Source organism: Misgurnus anguillicaudatus, chromosome 14, assembly GCF_027580225.2.
Source record: "Misgurnus anguillicaudatus chromosome 14, ASM2758022v2, whole genome shotgun sequence".
Lineage (NCBI taxonomy): Eukaryota > Metazoa > Chordata > Actinopteri > Cypriniformes > Cobitidae > Misgurnus > Misgurnus anguillicaudatus.
The window spans coordinates 23,659,668-23,675,529 of NC_073350.2; the positions used below are offsets into that span (position 1 = coordinate 23,659,668).

The 15,862-nt window shown below is 38.3% G+C and overlaps 1 protein-coding gene across 3 annotated transcripts in view; it reads left to right on the forward strand.

Annotated features, from left to right (window-relative positions):
• The window catches only part of alpl (alkaline phosphatase, biomineralization associated), a 29,063-nt gene extending 13,473 nt beyond the window's left edge, over positions 1-15,590 (forward strand). For 2 of the 3 annotated variants that reach the window (XM_055184540.2, XM_073876122.1), the window contains exons 6-12: positions 4,642-4,817; positions 5,110-5,250; positions 7,457-7,526; positions 7,602-7,736; positions 7,930-8,121; positions 8,216-8,335; positions 12,161-12,879. In XM_055184540.2, the coding sequence (XP_055040515.1) occupies positions 4,642-4,817; positions 5,110-5,250; positions 7,457-7,526; positions 7,602-7,736; positions 7,930-8,121; positions 8,216-8,335; positions 12,161-12,429 (1,103 nt within the window). In that variant the 3' untranslated portion in view covers positions 12,430-12,879. Of the gene's footprint in view, positions 1-4,641; positions 4,818-5,109; positions 5,251-7,456; positions 7,527-7,601; positions 7,737-7,929; positions 8,122-8,215; positions 8,336-12,160 lie in introns of all 3 variants that reach the window. The other variant, XM_073876123.1, reaches the window with a different exon arrangement.
• The last annotated feature ends 272 nt before the right edge of the window (positions 15,591-15,862 follow it).

Genomic DNA, 15,862 nt, shown 5'->3' on the forward strand with positions numbered 1-15,862 from the left:
ATTGGCAGTGTGAATGAACTAAAAATCAAACGATCCTTGACAAATCCCAAATGCATTTTCTGTGTATTTTCCGTAATGTCTGTGTGAAAAGGGCTTAGTCTCTCTGTGTGAATGGTGTCCTAGAGGAATTTGTAATTTGTCTGGAAGATCTGACCTCCATAACATTTAGTCTGTTAATTTATGTAAGTGACTTACAGATGAAAGAGCATTGAACATTTAGTTTATTTACAAAGCCATGTTTATGAATGATACTGGAGTTGAAGGGATAGTTCGGCCAAAAATGATATTAAGCGCATGGTTTGCTCACCCCGAGGCCGTCTGAGATGCATATGTCCATCGTTTTTCGGACGGACACATTTTCAGTTGTTTTGGAAGTGTTTTAGATCTTTCAGTTAATCAAATGTGAAGTCACGGGGTCCACGTCCCCCAAGTCCAAAAAATGTGCATCCATCCTTCACAAAACAAATCCAAAAGGCTCCACGATGATAAACAAAGGCCTTCTGAGGGTAATCCATGCAGCTTCGCTGTAGAAATATCCACATCCAAAACCCCATAAACGAAAATAACTCGCATCCGATAATGCCGCCCTCTTAGTCGCGTCCGCATTCAAGATCAGAGCTTTACGCAGCGTACGGAGGTTACTCTGCTGCTGCTCGGTGCCCCCGCCCTCCGAATTTGTCAGACATCACTAAGAAAAGTGCGTACACTACGATAATACTCTCTCCTGAATACAGAGGAGTCTAAGATTGCGGCGCTACCGAAAGGTAGTTATTTTCGTTTATAAAGTTTTAAATATGGATATTTCTACAACAACACCGCGCGGATTGCCCTCAGAGGACCTTTGTTTGTCATCCTGGAGCTGTTTGGATTTGTTTTGTGAAGGATGGATGCACATTTTTTGGACTTTAAGGTCGTGGACCCCGTAACTTCACATTTAATTAACTGAAAGATCTAAAACATTTTCTAAAATATCTGAAAATGTGTTTGTCTGAAAAACGATGGACGTGTGCATCTCGGGCGGCTTGGGGGTGAGTGGATCATGGGTTTGATATCATTTTTGGCCGAACTATCCCTTTAAAGCTAGGAAAGATGAACAACATTGGAAATAAACTGGGAAAGTATGCAGGTATTACAGGTGCAGGCAGCAAGTAAACACCAAAAACGTATTGCACAAAACCAGAGGAAAAACAAAACACGCGAGGGAAAAAACTACACAAAACCATTAACACAAAGAAGAGACTAGACAAAGAACCTGTCCCAATAACTTAACTTCCCCTACATTTTTGCCCTAACCCTCAATTTTGCACGTGTAGGGGTAGGGCGTCCCATTACTTTAGGGAGCAAGACGAAGATCAACCCTCAAAATGTAGTCAGGACTGATGTAGGCTTAAAACAAGTGAAATATGAAATTACCCAGGATACCTTGCGAGCCCAGCACTATGCTAATTTCCATATAGTGGTGTCCCATTTCATAGGAAAAGATTGTAACCCCCACTTCCCTCCTTGGGAGGACTTTACTGTCGAGGGCACTCAAAATCAAGTGGAAGTTTTAAGGAGTAGAAATGGGACGGGCCCTAAGACCAACAATAAAGTTGACAAAAAGACTTTAGTACAAATAACATGACTAGGAACAGGAACGTACAGAACAGATCAGCAAACATAAGGGCATTAAATAAGGGAACACATCAAGAGGGTAACAGGTGACATGAATGAAACAATAACAAGGTGATTAATCAGGAAACAGGGTCAGGAGACAGGGAATCGCACAGCACAAACAAAGGCCATGTGCTACCACACAAAACACGTGGGACTGTCATGATCCAGACTCAAGACTAAAAAGTAGGAACAAGAAAGCCAGGATCATGACAGTAAAAGGTGTGCAATATTTTTACTTGCCCTGCCAACATTGTTACTAGGCCCACTACAAAACACACTTTTTAACTTTTGAAAAGCTCAAATGCAAAGTTCAATTCTCTAAGGGCGTCTGATATGTTTTCTTGTAAATTAGGATGTTTTTATCAGACTTGTAATTGATTCTTCAAACAAAGTGGGATTTCTGAATGGACTGAGGCTGTGATTAAGTAGATTTAAAGCAAAATTATCTAATGAACGTATAATATGTGCCAAGAGCATTCATTTAAAATCTTTAGTTAATTAATGTTTGTCCCAATATCAGTTCAGGCGATCTGAATTCGAGTCCCGGTTTCTTTCCTTCCTCCTGTTTTTCATAATGTATGATTTAATGGCATCTCATCACTGTCCTGAACAATGTAAACTAGAAAAGCCGAGGAATAACCTAAAAAATATCATTTTAAATCTTGGAACAAAAGCTACTTACTTTTATATTTGGCAGAATTTGCAAGACAGAATATCACATATGGTTTTAGTTTGCAAGACATAATTACACACTCAAAGTAAATGATCAAAACGGAAGTAATGTATTGACAATGCATCACTGGACAAGTCACAGACACCATAAACCAGTTCTGACCAGATCCTTGCCTCTCAAATACCTCATATTTCCATCATTTAATAAAGTCACTAAATTAAAGTTAAAGGAGAATTTCACCCATAGAAACATTAATCTTTATTGAAAGTGCGTCATATTTGTAGTCAAAATGTAACATACACTTCGAATTTGGTGTCTATTTGACCGAGAAAAGGGCTGTTTGTAGTCTCACCCCCTCAACAAAGATATTGGACTTCCTGCTTTCAATGATGCAAAATGATGATTTTGCATCATTGAAAGACGGAAGTGCAACACTAAAATCTGTATTTCTCCTGTCTCGGTGGCACCTGAGGAAATGAGGCACGACCATTCAAAAACATGACTGGGGTTCTAACTATCCTATAACTATAACTATAAAGCTTAAAGCTCCACTGTGTAGGATCTACTCCCATCAAGCGGTGAAAGTCTATATGACAACCAACTGAATATTACTTTCTAGCCCCCCCCATTCGGAACGCGTTTTAACTCGTACGGTGGCCCGGCCGTGTCATGCTAAGGTTAACATGGCTTCCAGTGGCTACAAAGCAAAAGCAATGAAAAAAATGAACAATTTGCAATGTCATTTGCGTGTGATCCGTCAAAGCACACAGATTTATGTTAAACATGTAAAAAGTCTGATTGTCATGATATGTCCGCTTAAAATCACATACAAACAGCAACCATAAACGTAGCTTAGACACTCCTTTTTCATCCACGCGAGGAAAAATATCACAGGGGCTCGTCGATCAGATCAAAAGTGGACGAGAGAGACACATTACGTTTACAGTTGGTGTTTAAATCCGTCTCTTTTTGTCCATTTTCGACCGCTTCTCTTCAGATTACTGAGGAGATGGTCTGTGGACGAGTCCCTCTCTCCTGTCATTTAATCATGAGCTAGAGTAATGACGGGTTTAAATGGACGCGAACTAATATGTCAGAGTCCAATGCTTATGTTTAAGTAAACGTTACATGTCCGTGTATATGTAAGAGCTTTCTCTGATATTGGTGAAATAAGATCGCTCAACTTTCACACGCTTGTAAAATGAAACGAAAGACGCGCAGATCAGACGCTTTTATCAATGAAAGGCTAAAAATAGCGCTGTACACCGTGTGTTTGTGTTAGAGGTCAGAAAAGATGAAAAACATTTATCTCAGTAACAGTTACCTCAGATTACATAAATGGGCGGAGAGACGGCGTGTGGCTGTTCCAAGACATTAAACCACATGCATGTTTACACTAACAAGTGTTACGCATACCCATGCTATAGTTAGCCAAGGAACTATAAAACTTCAAGTTTACAACATAAACTGTTGTAAACAAATATGCTGAATTACCTGTGGTGAAGAAAGTAACTTAGCAACTTCATTGTCCAATTGTCTTGTAAAACTAACTCCAATATTGACTTTGGTCTTGATGTTTTTCCTGTCGCGTTGTCGTTTTAAATCCCCGTTTCGCTTCCTTGGCGACTTGTTTTAATGTCCTCGAGAATATGTCTTCAACAGGCTTTCAAATCAAAGCATTAGATCGCAGGTTTATCACGGCGTGCGGCCGAAGGATTCAGTCTAACGCAGGTCGCATATCCGGGCTGCATACGTCATCAAGCCTGGTTTATTTAAATTAACTGAGCATTACATTCGCAAGTCATAAGCATATTACATCAATTTACAATTAACTAAGAATAAATGTCAGCTTTATAATTGTTAATATTCTGAAATAAGACTGTCTTGATGACGTATACCGCCTACACATGCAACCTCCGTAGGCTTCAGCTCGCGGCCAGCTTGAGTGTGCTCTGAAAGCGCGAAAGGCGGAGCTTGAATTTCAGGAATGTCCCTCGTCGGCGAATGTATTTCAAAGATGGAGGCACAACATGGATTCAACCAGAGAGCGACTCGATCGTATGTATTTTAAATAGCAGATTCTACACTTACGAGAATACTTTGATTAGTGGGGTGGAAGTAATTACACATGAATGAGCACATACTTTTGGAAGAAAACATGGGTTTTTGCTAAGAATTAACTAAAAAAAGTACACACTGGAGCTTTAATGCAAATTGGTGAAGTGTCCCTTTAAGCAATAAAAGATGTCCCTGTATGAACAATTTACAGTGTTAGTTTAAACTTTAAACCACGTATATGTTTGTTACCCCAGGTAAATCAGTGGGAATCGTAACAACAACGCGCGTGAATCACGCCACACCCAGTGCATCCTATGCCCACTCCGTAGATCGTGACTGGTATTCAGATGGAGACATGCCATCGGACGCATTGCAAAGCGGATGCAAAGATATCGCCAGACAACTCTTTGAAAACATTCCTGATATTAATGTGAGTTGTTATTTAATTAAGTTTAAAACATAACATAGCTTTTTTATGTGATAAAATAAATTTAAATTGAAAAAAATTTATTGTTATTAAAAAATTTTCAAATTCAGTATCAGGTTCTGTTAATATTGTGTTTGCTTGTTCCTTTTTATATTAAGATTATATTTTCACAGAATGTTCTTTACATTATGTAGCATGTAAATGACAAAAAATAACTAGCCTGGTTTTCACAGACTGGGTCACATAGAATAAATCTGTAACGTTTCTCTTGTGGTCTCCTAATTTAAATGGGCAGGTGATTATGGGGGGTGGACGGAAAAGCATGTACCCCAAAAACACACCAGATGTGGAGTACCCATCAGAGAAGAAGCACAACGGTACCCGCAAAGACGGCAGGAATCTGGTGGCGGAGTGGGTTGACAGAGTGAAGGATAAGGTGAAAATGAAAGCGTTCCCATCATTTCATTTATAACGTCATGCTTTCAGAAAAAGGATATCATGTTATGCTTGTGCTGACAGGTCATTTTTTCTTTGTGTTTGCATGTCTCTACATGTATTTTTGTGGTTTCATAATATGATATCTTGTTTATTGACTTCACCGAATCTGAGCTGATGGTCTTTACACCCCTCCAGCAGTCTTTACTGCTGTTCAGTTAATAACTAATACAGAAAATATGTGTCCCTGTTGTGAACTCCAAGCTACAGTAAAGTCTTATAATCTAATTTCGATTTCAATCATTGATTTTACAATGATTTCAATCTTTGAAATAACTTTTCTGAGTCAGTATTAAATATATTAATGTTATATTTTCACAAAATGATTTTTACATTATGTGGGATGATTTTATGTAATAAACAGTGTTGGCGGTAACGCATTACAAGTAACATACATTACGTAATAATATTAATTTTCTGAAATAACAAGTAAAGTAACGCATTACTTTTTAAATGTACACATTAATATTTGAGTTACTTTTTAAAGAAAGTAATCCAAGTTACTTTTTTAGTTTAATTAATTTGATTAAATTTTTTTACTGAATTAAAGCAACACTATGTAGTTTCCATGGAAAAATGACTTACAGCTCCCCCATGTGGTTGAAAAGCGCAACAGTGCCTGGTATCAGACACTCTTCTGCAGGCAGGGAGAGGGGCGGGGCTGTGTGCTTTACCCTCCACCGCCACTTTCAGAGTGTGCTTGTAGCAGCTAGGAGGCTGCTCAGGTTGCAGCAACAGTACAATTTGTCTAGTTAAAAGTTGTTCTATCACTGAAATAATTTTAGAGACATTATTTAAAGGTAAAAAAACTACATAGTGTTGCTTTAAACTAAACGTAGTCGCATTATGCATTCTATGCGTACACGCCTGTGTGGGAACAGTTTGAGTCAGAAACTGAGATGGCAGGCCAGAGCTCGACATTTTTGTGATAAAATATCAAATTTCTGAATGCAGAACACTTCAGTCATAAAAACACCTGCAAGGTCCGAAACAGGTCAAGCCTCAGCCAAGAAAAAGTAATGATAAGTAACTAAAAAGGTAACGTAAGCATTTCTTTCCATGAAAAGTAACTAAGTAACGCAATTAGTTACTTTGTTTGGGAGTAACTTAATATTGTAAAAATTACTTTTAAAACTTTAACTTTCCCCAACACTGCTAATAAAACAATGACTTCAGCTGGGTTTTCACCATAGACTGTAAAAAAATGGACGTAGTGCCCATGACATCACCCATTGGTTTGTGAAGAGCATTTTTTAAGCTTAAAATAGGCGGTGCCTGCCGTCGCCATCTTTCCCACGTGTCACTCGCGGATAATTGGTAATGGGTAAAAAGGCGGGACATGGGTGAAGCCGAGGTGTCTGGTTGCTGAAACCACGGCCGCCTAGCTCGAGTCTAGTGACAGCAGTGGCAGTTCAACCATCACTCAAGTGTCCATGCCCTTAATTATGCAGAACTTTAAAGCAACACTATGTAGTTTCCATGTAAAAATGACTTACAGCTCCCCCATGTGGTTGAAAAGCGCAACAGTGCCTGGTATCAGACACTCTTCTGCAGGCAGTGGGAGGGGCGGGGCTGTGTGCTCTACCCTCCACCGCCACTTTCAGATTGTGCTTGTAGCAGCTAGGAGGCTGCTTAGGTTGCAGCAACAGTACAATTTGTCCAGTTAAAAGTTGTTCTATCACTGAAATAATTTTAGAGACATTATTTAAAGGTAAAAAAACTACATAGTGTTGCTTTAAGGCTTAATATAATTTAAACGGATGATTTTTTACAAATTCACCCCCATCACAGTTGTCATGAAGGGCAAAACTAGCTATATAGACCTAAACACTTTTTTTGTACCAGGCTGTAAACATATTTTTTTCTGCTGTAAAATTGGGCATTTTAACATGAAGGTCTATGGAAATTGACTCCCTTTTGAAGCCAGCCTCAAGCGGCCAAGCGGTTTAAATCACTTCCGTATTGGCTTCATCAGAGAGATCGTATGGTTCCTCCTCAGTTTTCACAGGCCGGGTCACATTTGTTCTGGTTCTTGTTTACAGAGATTTGATTTCACAATGTTAATTATACCAGTGAAATGTGTTGTATAACAAAACGGATTAACTAAACAAAATGGTCTTTTCTTTGTTCCTTCTTTGTGTAATCAGAAAGGTTTTTATGTTTGGAACAAGAGGGATCTCCTTTCTCTGAACCCAAATAATGTGGATTATCTGTTAGGTGGGTTTTATAAATTTACTGGTTAAGTTACCATCATCAAAACGCCTTGTTTTACATTTTGTATTTGCGCTTCAGGCTTATTTGAACCAGCAGATCTGGCCTATGAACTGGAGAGAAACAATGAAAATGATCCTTCTCTCACCGAGATGGTGGAGGTGGCCATCAAGATCCTGAAAAAAAATGAACGTGGATTCTTCTTGCTTGTGGAAGGTATGAATATTGAATATATGAATATTTATATTTGCCACCCCTTAGTGTTGGAGGAGCTCATTATTAAAACTGTAGCTCGTGTGGTGAAGTGTACTCAGAATTTAAAGTACAGTTCAACTACAGCAAGGAATCGTTTTGAAAGACACTTGGCTACATTTTATGCAAGACATCTGACAGTAAATTTCACTAACAGGTGGACGCATTGACCACGGACACCATGAGGGAAAAGCGAAGCAGGCCCTGCACGAGGCTGTGGAGATGGACCGGGCCATTAAGCGGGCTGATCTCCTCACCAGCATTTATGACACATTGACAGTAGTCACAGCCGATCACTCTCATGTCTTCAATTTCGGAGGCTACACGCTACGAGGAAACTCAATCTTCGGTTGGTAATGAAGTTTTAAGGCTTAATTACAAAACAAGCTTTTGATTTCTCGCTTTATGGGGCAGAAGCTGAGCTTTCAATGGGTTTTTTGCAGGATTAGCACCCATGGTGAGCGATGTTGACCAGAAACCCTTCACATCCATTCTGTATGGAAATGGTCCTGGATTTAAATTGGTTAATGGCGTTAGAGAAAACGTCTCAACTGTGGACTATGGTATGTAATTACCGGCTTATCGCTTCACTTACCAAGATTCCTGTACTTCCTCTGGACCTTCTTTGAAGCATGTTTGGCTGTCCTATGCTTTTAAAAAGTATATACTCTAGAGAGCATACGGTAATGGACCGGCACGTACACACTATAATAAGCACTAATTTAGCATTCAACTGGGGGGGATGTGCACAAATGCATTTTGCATCAGTGTGTTTGGTGTACAAACTGAAACTCTCCTTTGATTAAAATTGACGAAGGCTTGGTTAAAAGTACACACAAAACATATGCATAGTTTATAAGACATTTGTGCTCAAGTTCACGTCTTCTATTTACCTCTTATTTACGTATAACATGATTTTCGTCACAGAAACATGCAAAGGCAATGGCAACATGCATTATTAATGTAATGGGGTCACGCGCTATACATTCTGCAGTGTTCATGTCTTTCCTAACATTATAAAGCAATAAAATAGCGTTGTGCCTTTTGTTTCATTGCCTATATCCGAAAACTTCTTAAGAACTACTTTCTCCATCTCAGCTTTGACATTTATCCAGAGATAAAGCGTGAACTTGACGATAGATTCTTTGGGCTGGGTGGCGTTGCCAAGTCCTCTGCTTTTTTGAGTTTATATTTGGGCTACTGTTTTAACGGTCTAAACTTTTCTGCTTTTTCTCCTCTAAAGATGAAAGGATTTCATTCATTAGTTATTGGTATTTGTGCTGTGAATAGTCATTGTGATGCATTTGGGCTAGTTTTGACTGTGCATTGGGATGTTTTTTTCAGTGTTGGGAAAGTTCACTTTCTACATGAACTAGTTCAAAGTTCAGTTCACAAATTTTAAAATGAACAGTTCAGTTCATAGTTCATATTTCAAAGTTTTTAACTAGTTCACAGTTCCAAAAATGAACTAATTTATAGTTCTTTTTACTAGGGATGCACGATATATCGGCCGACATATCGTTATCGGCCGATAACTGCTTATTTTTAATATTATTGGTTATCGGTCTGATAGCAAAATTAGGCCGATAAATGAAAGCCGATAAATGATGGATTATTTTGATTTGTTGAACCACGTCACTTGCTCATTGCTGGCCATGTGAAGCTTTGATTTGTGCTTTCTGTGACATAGCACGAAGATGACACGTGTTGCGGGCTTAAAGGAATAGTCTACTCATTTTCAATATTAAAATATGTTATTACATTAACTAAGAATTGTTGATACATCCCTCTATCATCTGTGTGCGTGCACGTAAGTGCTGGAGCGCGCTGCGACGCTTTGATAGCATTTAGCTTAGCCCCATTCATTCAATTGTACCATTTAGAGATAAAGTTAGAAGTGACCAAACACATCAACGTTTTTCCTATTTAAGACGAGTAGTTATACGAGCAAGTTTGGTGGTACAAAATAAAACGTAGCGCTTTTCTAAGCGGATTTAAAAGAGGAACTATATTTTATGGCGTAATAGCACCTTTGTGAGTACTTCGACTTACCTGAAAAGTCTGCTCCCCTTCTCACTCTCATAATGGGAGAGGGAGGGTGTTACTGCGCCGAGTCGAAGTACTCCCAAAAGCGCTATTACGCAATAACATATAGTTCCTCTTTTAAATCCGCTTAGAAAAGCGTTATGTTTTATTTTGTACCACCAAACTTGCTCGTATAACTACTCGTCTTAAATAGGAAAAACGTTGATGTGTTTGGTCACTTCTAACTTTATCTCTAAATGGTACAATTGAATGAATGGGGCTAAGCTAAATGCTATCGAAGCATCGCAGCGCGCTCCAGCGCTTACGTGCACGCACAAAGATGATAGAGGGATGTATCAACAATTCTTAGTTAAGGTAATAACATATTTTAATATTGAAAATGAGTAGACTATTCCTTTAAGAAGAGTATGCTAGTCTAGCGCAAAGACAAGATGTCCGCGGTCTGCGAGTTTTTTATTGTGAAAATAATATGAATATTTATCGGCCTATAGATATCGGTTATCGGCCCCCAAATTTAAAGAGTTATCGGTTATCGGTATCGGGCAAAATTTCCATATCGGTGCATCCCTACTTTTTATCCATATTATTTTTTAAAAATCATTGCCATTGTAGCCCATATAGAACCACAGACAGCAATTATTTTATCAGTTTTAACACTTAAGCTAAATGCGTCAGATTTCATCTTCATATCCGACTTTAACTCTTTCACCGCCAGCGTTTTTAAAAAAAGTTGCCAGCCAGCGCCAGCGTTTTTGATGATTTTCACCAAAGTTTAATGCCTTCCAGAAAATGTTATTCTTTGAATATATAAACATACAATATACCAAATGAAAGAACAGACCCTCTGCTTTCAAAGAAAAAAAAACGTTTCTTCCTACCTTAAGTAGTTCTTTTGTAATCAGCTTTTGAATATGGGTAGGTTTTCTGCAAAAACACCACATTTTGAGCAAAAAGCAGAGATAATCCCATTTTTGTGACGGACTTTTCATAGAGTTCCCATTCAGAGCGATCTTTAAAACAGACACGGACATGCAGCTGCTTGCCATAGGGCAATACTTCTGGGTTTAAAAAGTTGCGCCACCTGGTGGATAATAGCGGTATTGCGGAAAGACGGAAAATCTTGTCATTGTCGGGGAAGCGTTTTCTCTTAATTGACGAGATATCGAGTACATGTAAATGAACATTTTAATCAGATTGCAATGTTTAGGGTGCATGTAAACTGTATTGTCTTAACCTTCAATCGTATTAAAATCAATCGGATTGACAACATTTTGTGCATGTAAACACAGCCACTGTGGCGTAGCATATCAGGACATTTTAAAGGGTACTGCCCAATGTTAGAGCTGGGGTACATATTTTGAAGTTTTTTTTTAACAGTGTACGATGCGGTTTGCTTTATTATTTTTCCCAAGAAATACCTTAAAGGACAAGTTCGGTATTTTACACTTAAAGCCCTGTTTTCAGACCGTCCACGATGAAATAGAACGGTCTTGACTGAAATTTGGACACATGATGCTGGCCCGAGAATCTTCGGGCGTTTCCTGCATCACCTCCCACCTCTATAATGGCTGTATAGGTGCACTGGAACAATCCTTACTAAAATGCATTAAACTTTCGTTTACAAAGACGTGAAACTCACCGAGTGGTCAGGGGTGTTCACTGATATGCTCACACAAAAATCGCTACAAAAGACGCATTCCAACATGTTTTATCGTAGTTTTTGTCCAACTCCATTGACTTGTATTAGAAATGCTGTGAGGTACGGTATTACTCCGCGCCGGGAATGTTGTTTGTATTCTTGCAATTGGCAAAGGTGGATTATCGCCACCAACTGGGCTGGAGTGTCTATTATTCAAGCTCTCAACGGAAGAATGCACGAGTGTGAGGCGTTTGGAAAAATAGGTCCACAAGTTTACAACGAATGCTAAAACACCTGTTGGAAAGCATCTTTTGCAGCGATTTTTGTGTGAGCATATCAGTGAACACCCCTGACCACTCTGTGAGTTTCACGTCTTTTGTAAACGAAAGTTCAATGCATTCTAGGAAGGACTGCTCCAGTGCACCCACGCAGCCACCGTGAGGGTGGGGCGATACCACAGAAACCAAAAATTCCCGGGCCAGCACCATACGTCCAAACCTCAGTCAAAACCGCTCTACCTCATCACAAACAATCTGAAAACAGGACTTTAAGTGTAAAATACCGAACTTGTCCTTTAAAAGTTTTGATTTTTGTCCATTTTGTATTCACCTCATAATTTGATGGTTTAACCTAATCTGAAGGAGCTGTATATTATAAGATAAACATGTTTTCTCCCTTAACGTTGACATTTTTCTGTCCTCAGAGCATAACAACTATCAGGCACAGTCGGCTGTTCCTTTGCGCATGGAGACTCACGGAGGTGAAGATGTGGCAATCTTTTCCAAAGGCCCCATGGCCCATCTTCTTCATGGAGTCCAGGAACAACATTACATTCCCCATGTAATGGCCTATGCAGCTTGCATCGGTCAAAACAAAGATCACTGTCGTACAAAATCCGGTTCGGCCCCCTCTCTTAATCACATCTCTCCTATGCTGGCTGTTTTTCTCACAGTAACTTGGCTTTTTTGTTGACCTGTTTTGTCCTTTTTATCTATCACTATTCTGTGATTAGATTAGGAACTATCTTAACTAATTCCTTCAGATGGAGTTTGCCATTTTTATAATATGATGTTTTTAAAAAATTTCTTACCAACATAGGGACCAATGCCCGGGCATTATGAAGAGCCAGATGTGAATATGGTCAATATGAAGAATGTTTATGAGATTTTATTGGGAAACAAAAGTAAATTGTGGCCGATTTTCAAACTTTCATTTATGATAGTGTCTTATGATACAAGTTTAAAGTTTGCATGAATTGCAAAAGTGTTTCAATGGTTTGCAAAATAGCCCCTTTCACACATACAGCACTTACTGGATAATTTCTAGGCAATTTTGTAGTAACAAGAGGAGCTGTATGATATCATTAATAAAAATGTACTATTTTGTTTCTTGTGCGAGTAATAAAAATGCCAGACACATCAACATGTGTTTTTAAATCGTAAGGGTTTTTGGCACATCACGGGATTACCGGCATCTGGTCCCAATGTGTGAATGTGAATGGTAGTGAGTTAAAAAATGTAGGAAAACTTTCGCAAGTGCAAATAATTTTACGGCAATTTACCAGGTTGGATGTATGAAAAGGGCTAATGAAAGTCGAGGCATAATCATGTCAAAGATCTTTATCTTACATATTTTGGTAGTATGCACACTGCTATGTCAAGACGACGTCTGACAAGAAACCATACAGTACATCATCCTCACGTACTTCCTATAAATGTGAGTTCAACGTACGTGTTCACGTCTGGCAAATTGTTGGTTTGCAATCTGCAGTACTTTCCTTAAATTGTTTCCTGGTGGGTGTTAAAAAGACATGTGGCAGACGTTAACCCAATGTTTATGATTAACATCTTTGTTTGGATGTTTAAATGTCTGAATTTAATCATTGAGATGTGATGCTTTCCAGAAAATGCACTCTAAGCGGTGTATCCGTACTAGCTGGAGATTTGGTCGTTTAAAGGTTAAATATCTCAATACAGAAATCACTGTTAACTGTTGCTTAACACATTGTGACCCTTTACTTAGCATTTGCTCTATTTGTGACTCTGCCTGTGAAACAATGGCTAGTCGCGTAATCTAATTTTGATATTTAGAGCGTCAAAGTAAAAATTGTGATTATTGCTGTAAATTACAGATTAAAAACTAAGCCTTCAATATATAAAACCTTTATTTGAAGGACAAGTTCGGTGTTTTGCACTTGGAGCCCTGTTTTCGGATTGTTTGTGGTGAAGTGGAGCGGTTTTGACTGAAGTTTCGACATGTGCGGCTGCCCCGGGAATTTTTGTGTTTGTGTTTCACCTCCCATCTCTACAACGCCTTTGCCAATTGCAAGAATAGAAACAAAGTTCCGGCGCGGGGTAATACCGTACCTCACAGCACATCTAATACAAGTCAATGGAGTTGGCAAAAACTACGATAAAACCTGTTGGAATGCGTCTTTTGCAGCGATTTTTGTGTGAGCATATCAGTGAACACCCCTGACCACTCTGTGAGTTTCATGTCTTTGTAAACGAAAGTTTAATGCATTTTAGGAAGAATTGTTCCAGTGCACCTATAAACCCATTGTAGAGGTGGGAGGTGAAACACGGACACCCGAAGGTTCTCGGGGCAGCCGCATGTGTTGAAGTTTCGGTCGGGGCCGTTCTGTTTCATCATGAACGGTCTGGGAGCAGGGCTTTAAGTGTAGAATACTGAACTTGTCCTTTAAAAGATGAAAAATACTGAAATGAATGATTTTATTGACACTACGTTTTTATTTTTCTGCACAAAAATACCCAAATTTGGCTTGGTAACCATTGACTTTCGGTCACATTTTACCTAAATTTTTAATCAAATACAATCTACCTCAATGGTATGTGATGGTCACTCCAAGGACTGAAGTTGGGTCAATCAAATCACCAATAGTCCCATCTGAAGAGGCAAAGCTATTTTTATATATACGTTCCATTTCCCCATGAAGAAGCAATTTTTTGTTTGTTTATGCCAAAAGACCTTTTCCTTTTTAAATTCATGTTTTATTTTGTGTTTCCCACAAAAATAATGTCTATAAATCTTTAAATTGGCAATTATACGGTAACATTTTACAGTAGGATTGTATTTGTTAACAGTTGCATGAACAAACAATGAGAAATATGGTTTAGCATCATTTATTTGTGTATGTTAATGTTTCGTACTTCCAATACATGTTAGTTGTTCATGTTAGTGAACAGTTACAACTTTTGATTTTAAAAATGTATTCATAAATGCTGAAATTAAAGGGCCCATATTACTCAAAATCCACTTTTTCAAGATGTTTGAACATAAATGTGTGTTGGCCGTGTGTGAACAAAACAACCGCACAATGAAAAAAAAATCCACCCACTTTTTCTTTTTTTAATCCCAATTAAACCAGAGCAGTCTCATTAGACATGCTGTTTTGATTCTCTTGTTAATGTGACGTCACACAATGCCCCGCCCACGGCCACTGACTGACTGCTTAATTTTAACCAAAAGGTTTTCGTAATGTATTTGTTAGCATGTTGTAGCAAAATACTATTGTCCCAGACTGTATTCACAGGAATTAGATTTATTTTTTACGGAAAGTAGTAGCTCATTTGCATTTAAAGGTACACACATGAAAACCGCACTTTTTGCTCCCTCGAATTTTTAACATGATATAACAAACGATCTGTGTGGTATTTTGAGCTGAAACTTCAGAGACACATTATAAATGAGCTTAATATGGGTCCTTTAACAGCAACTAAGATAAATAAATGTTGTAAAATTATATTGGTCATTCATGTTAGCAAATGCATTAACTTATGTTAATAAATACAACCTTTTTGTGAGGTGTTTTTACCTAGATTGCTGTATCTGACAACAATACCTTATCAGACCAAACAGGCTGTCTTTCAAGTACTGACTGCAACATCTGAATGAAAATTTAAAATGTGCAATTATTGTGTTTATATCTGTAGCAGTCTATGAGCTCATTGAATGTATTGGATTTCATGTCAATGACTGTGATTTTTATTTTGAAGTTTTTGTTCATTTGAACCTGTTTTTAAACATGCTGAAAGAACAGACATAACAGATGTCATAAAAACTACTAAGGTCTGAGACGAAAGGAAAAATAAAGAGTGAGAGCGTGGGAAAAACAGTTGTTGCATGTGTAATTTTTCATTGACTGTAGAGCTTTAGTAAAACACACACAGCTCAGCCACATGGTAAATGGATCTATGAGCACTGCAGGATAAAAATATACGTAAGGTTGACATTTACACATTAGGGATTGTGCTGATCATTAAAAAAATTGTGTTTTAAAACTACAGTCATCAAATTGCAAATACAGGTAGAGTTTATTTCGTCAACTATGCTCACATGGGTTGCCAGACACATACATTGAGTCCAATTGAAAACGGAAAACATT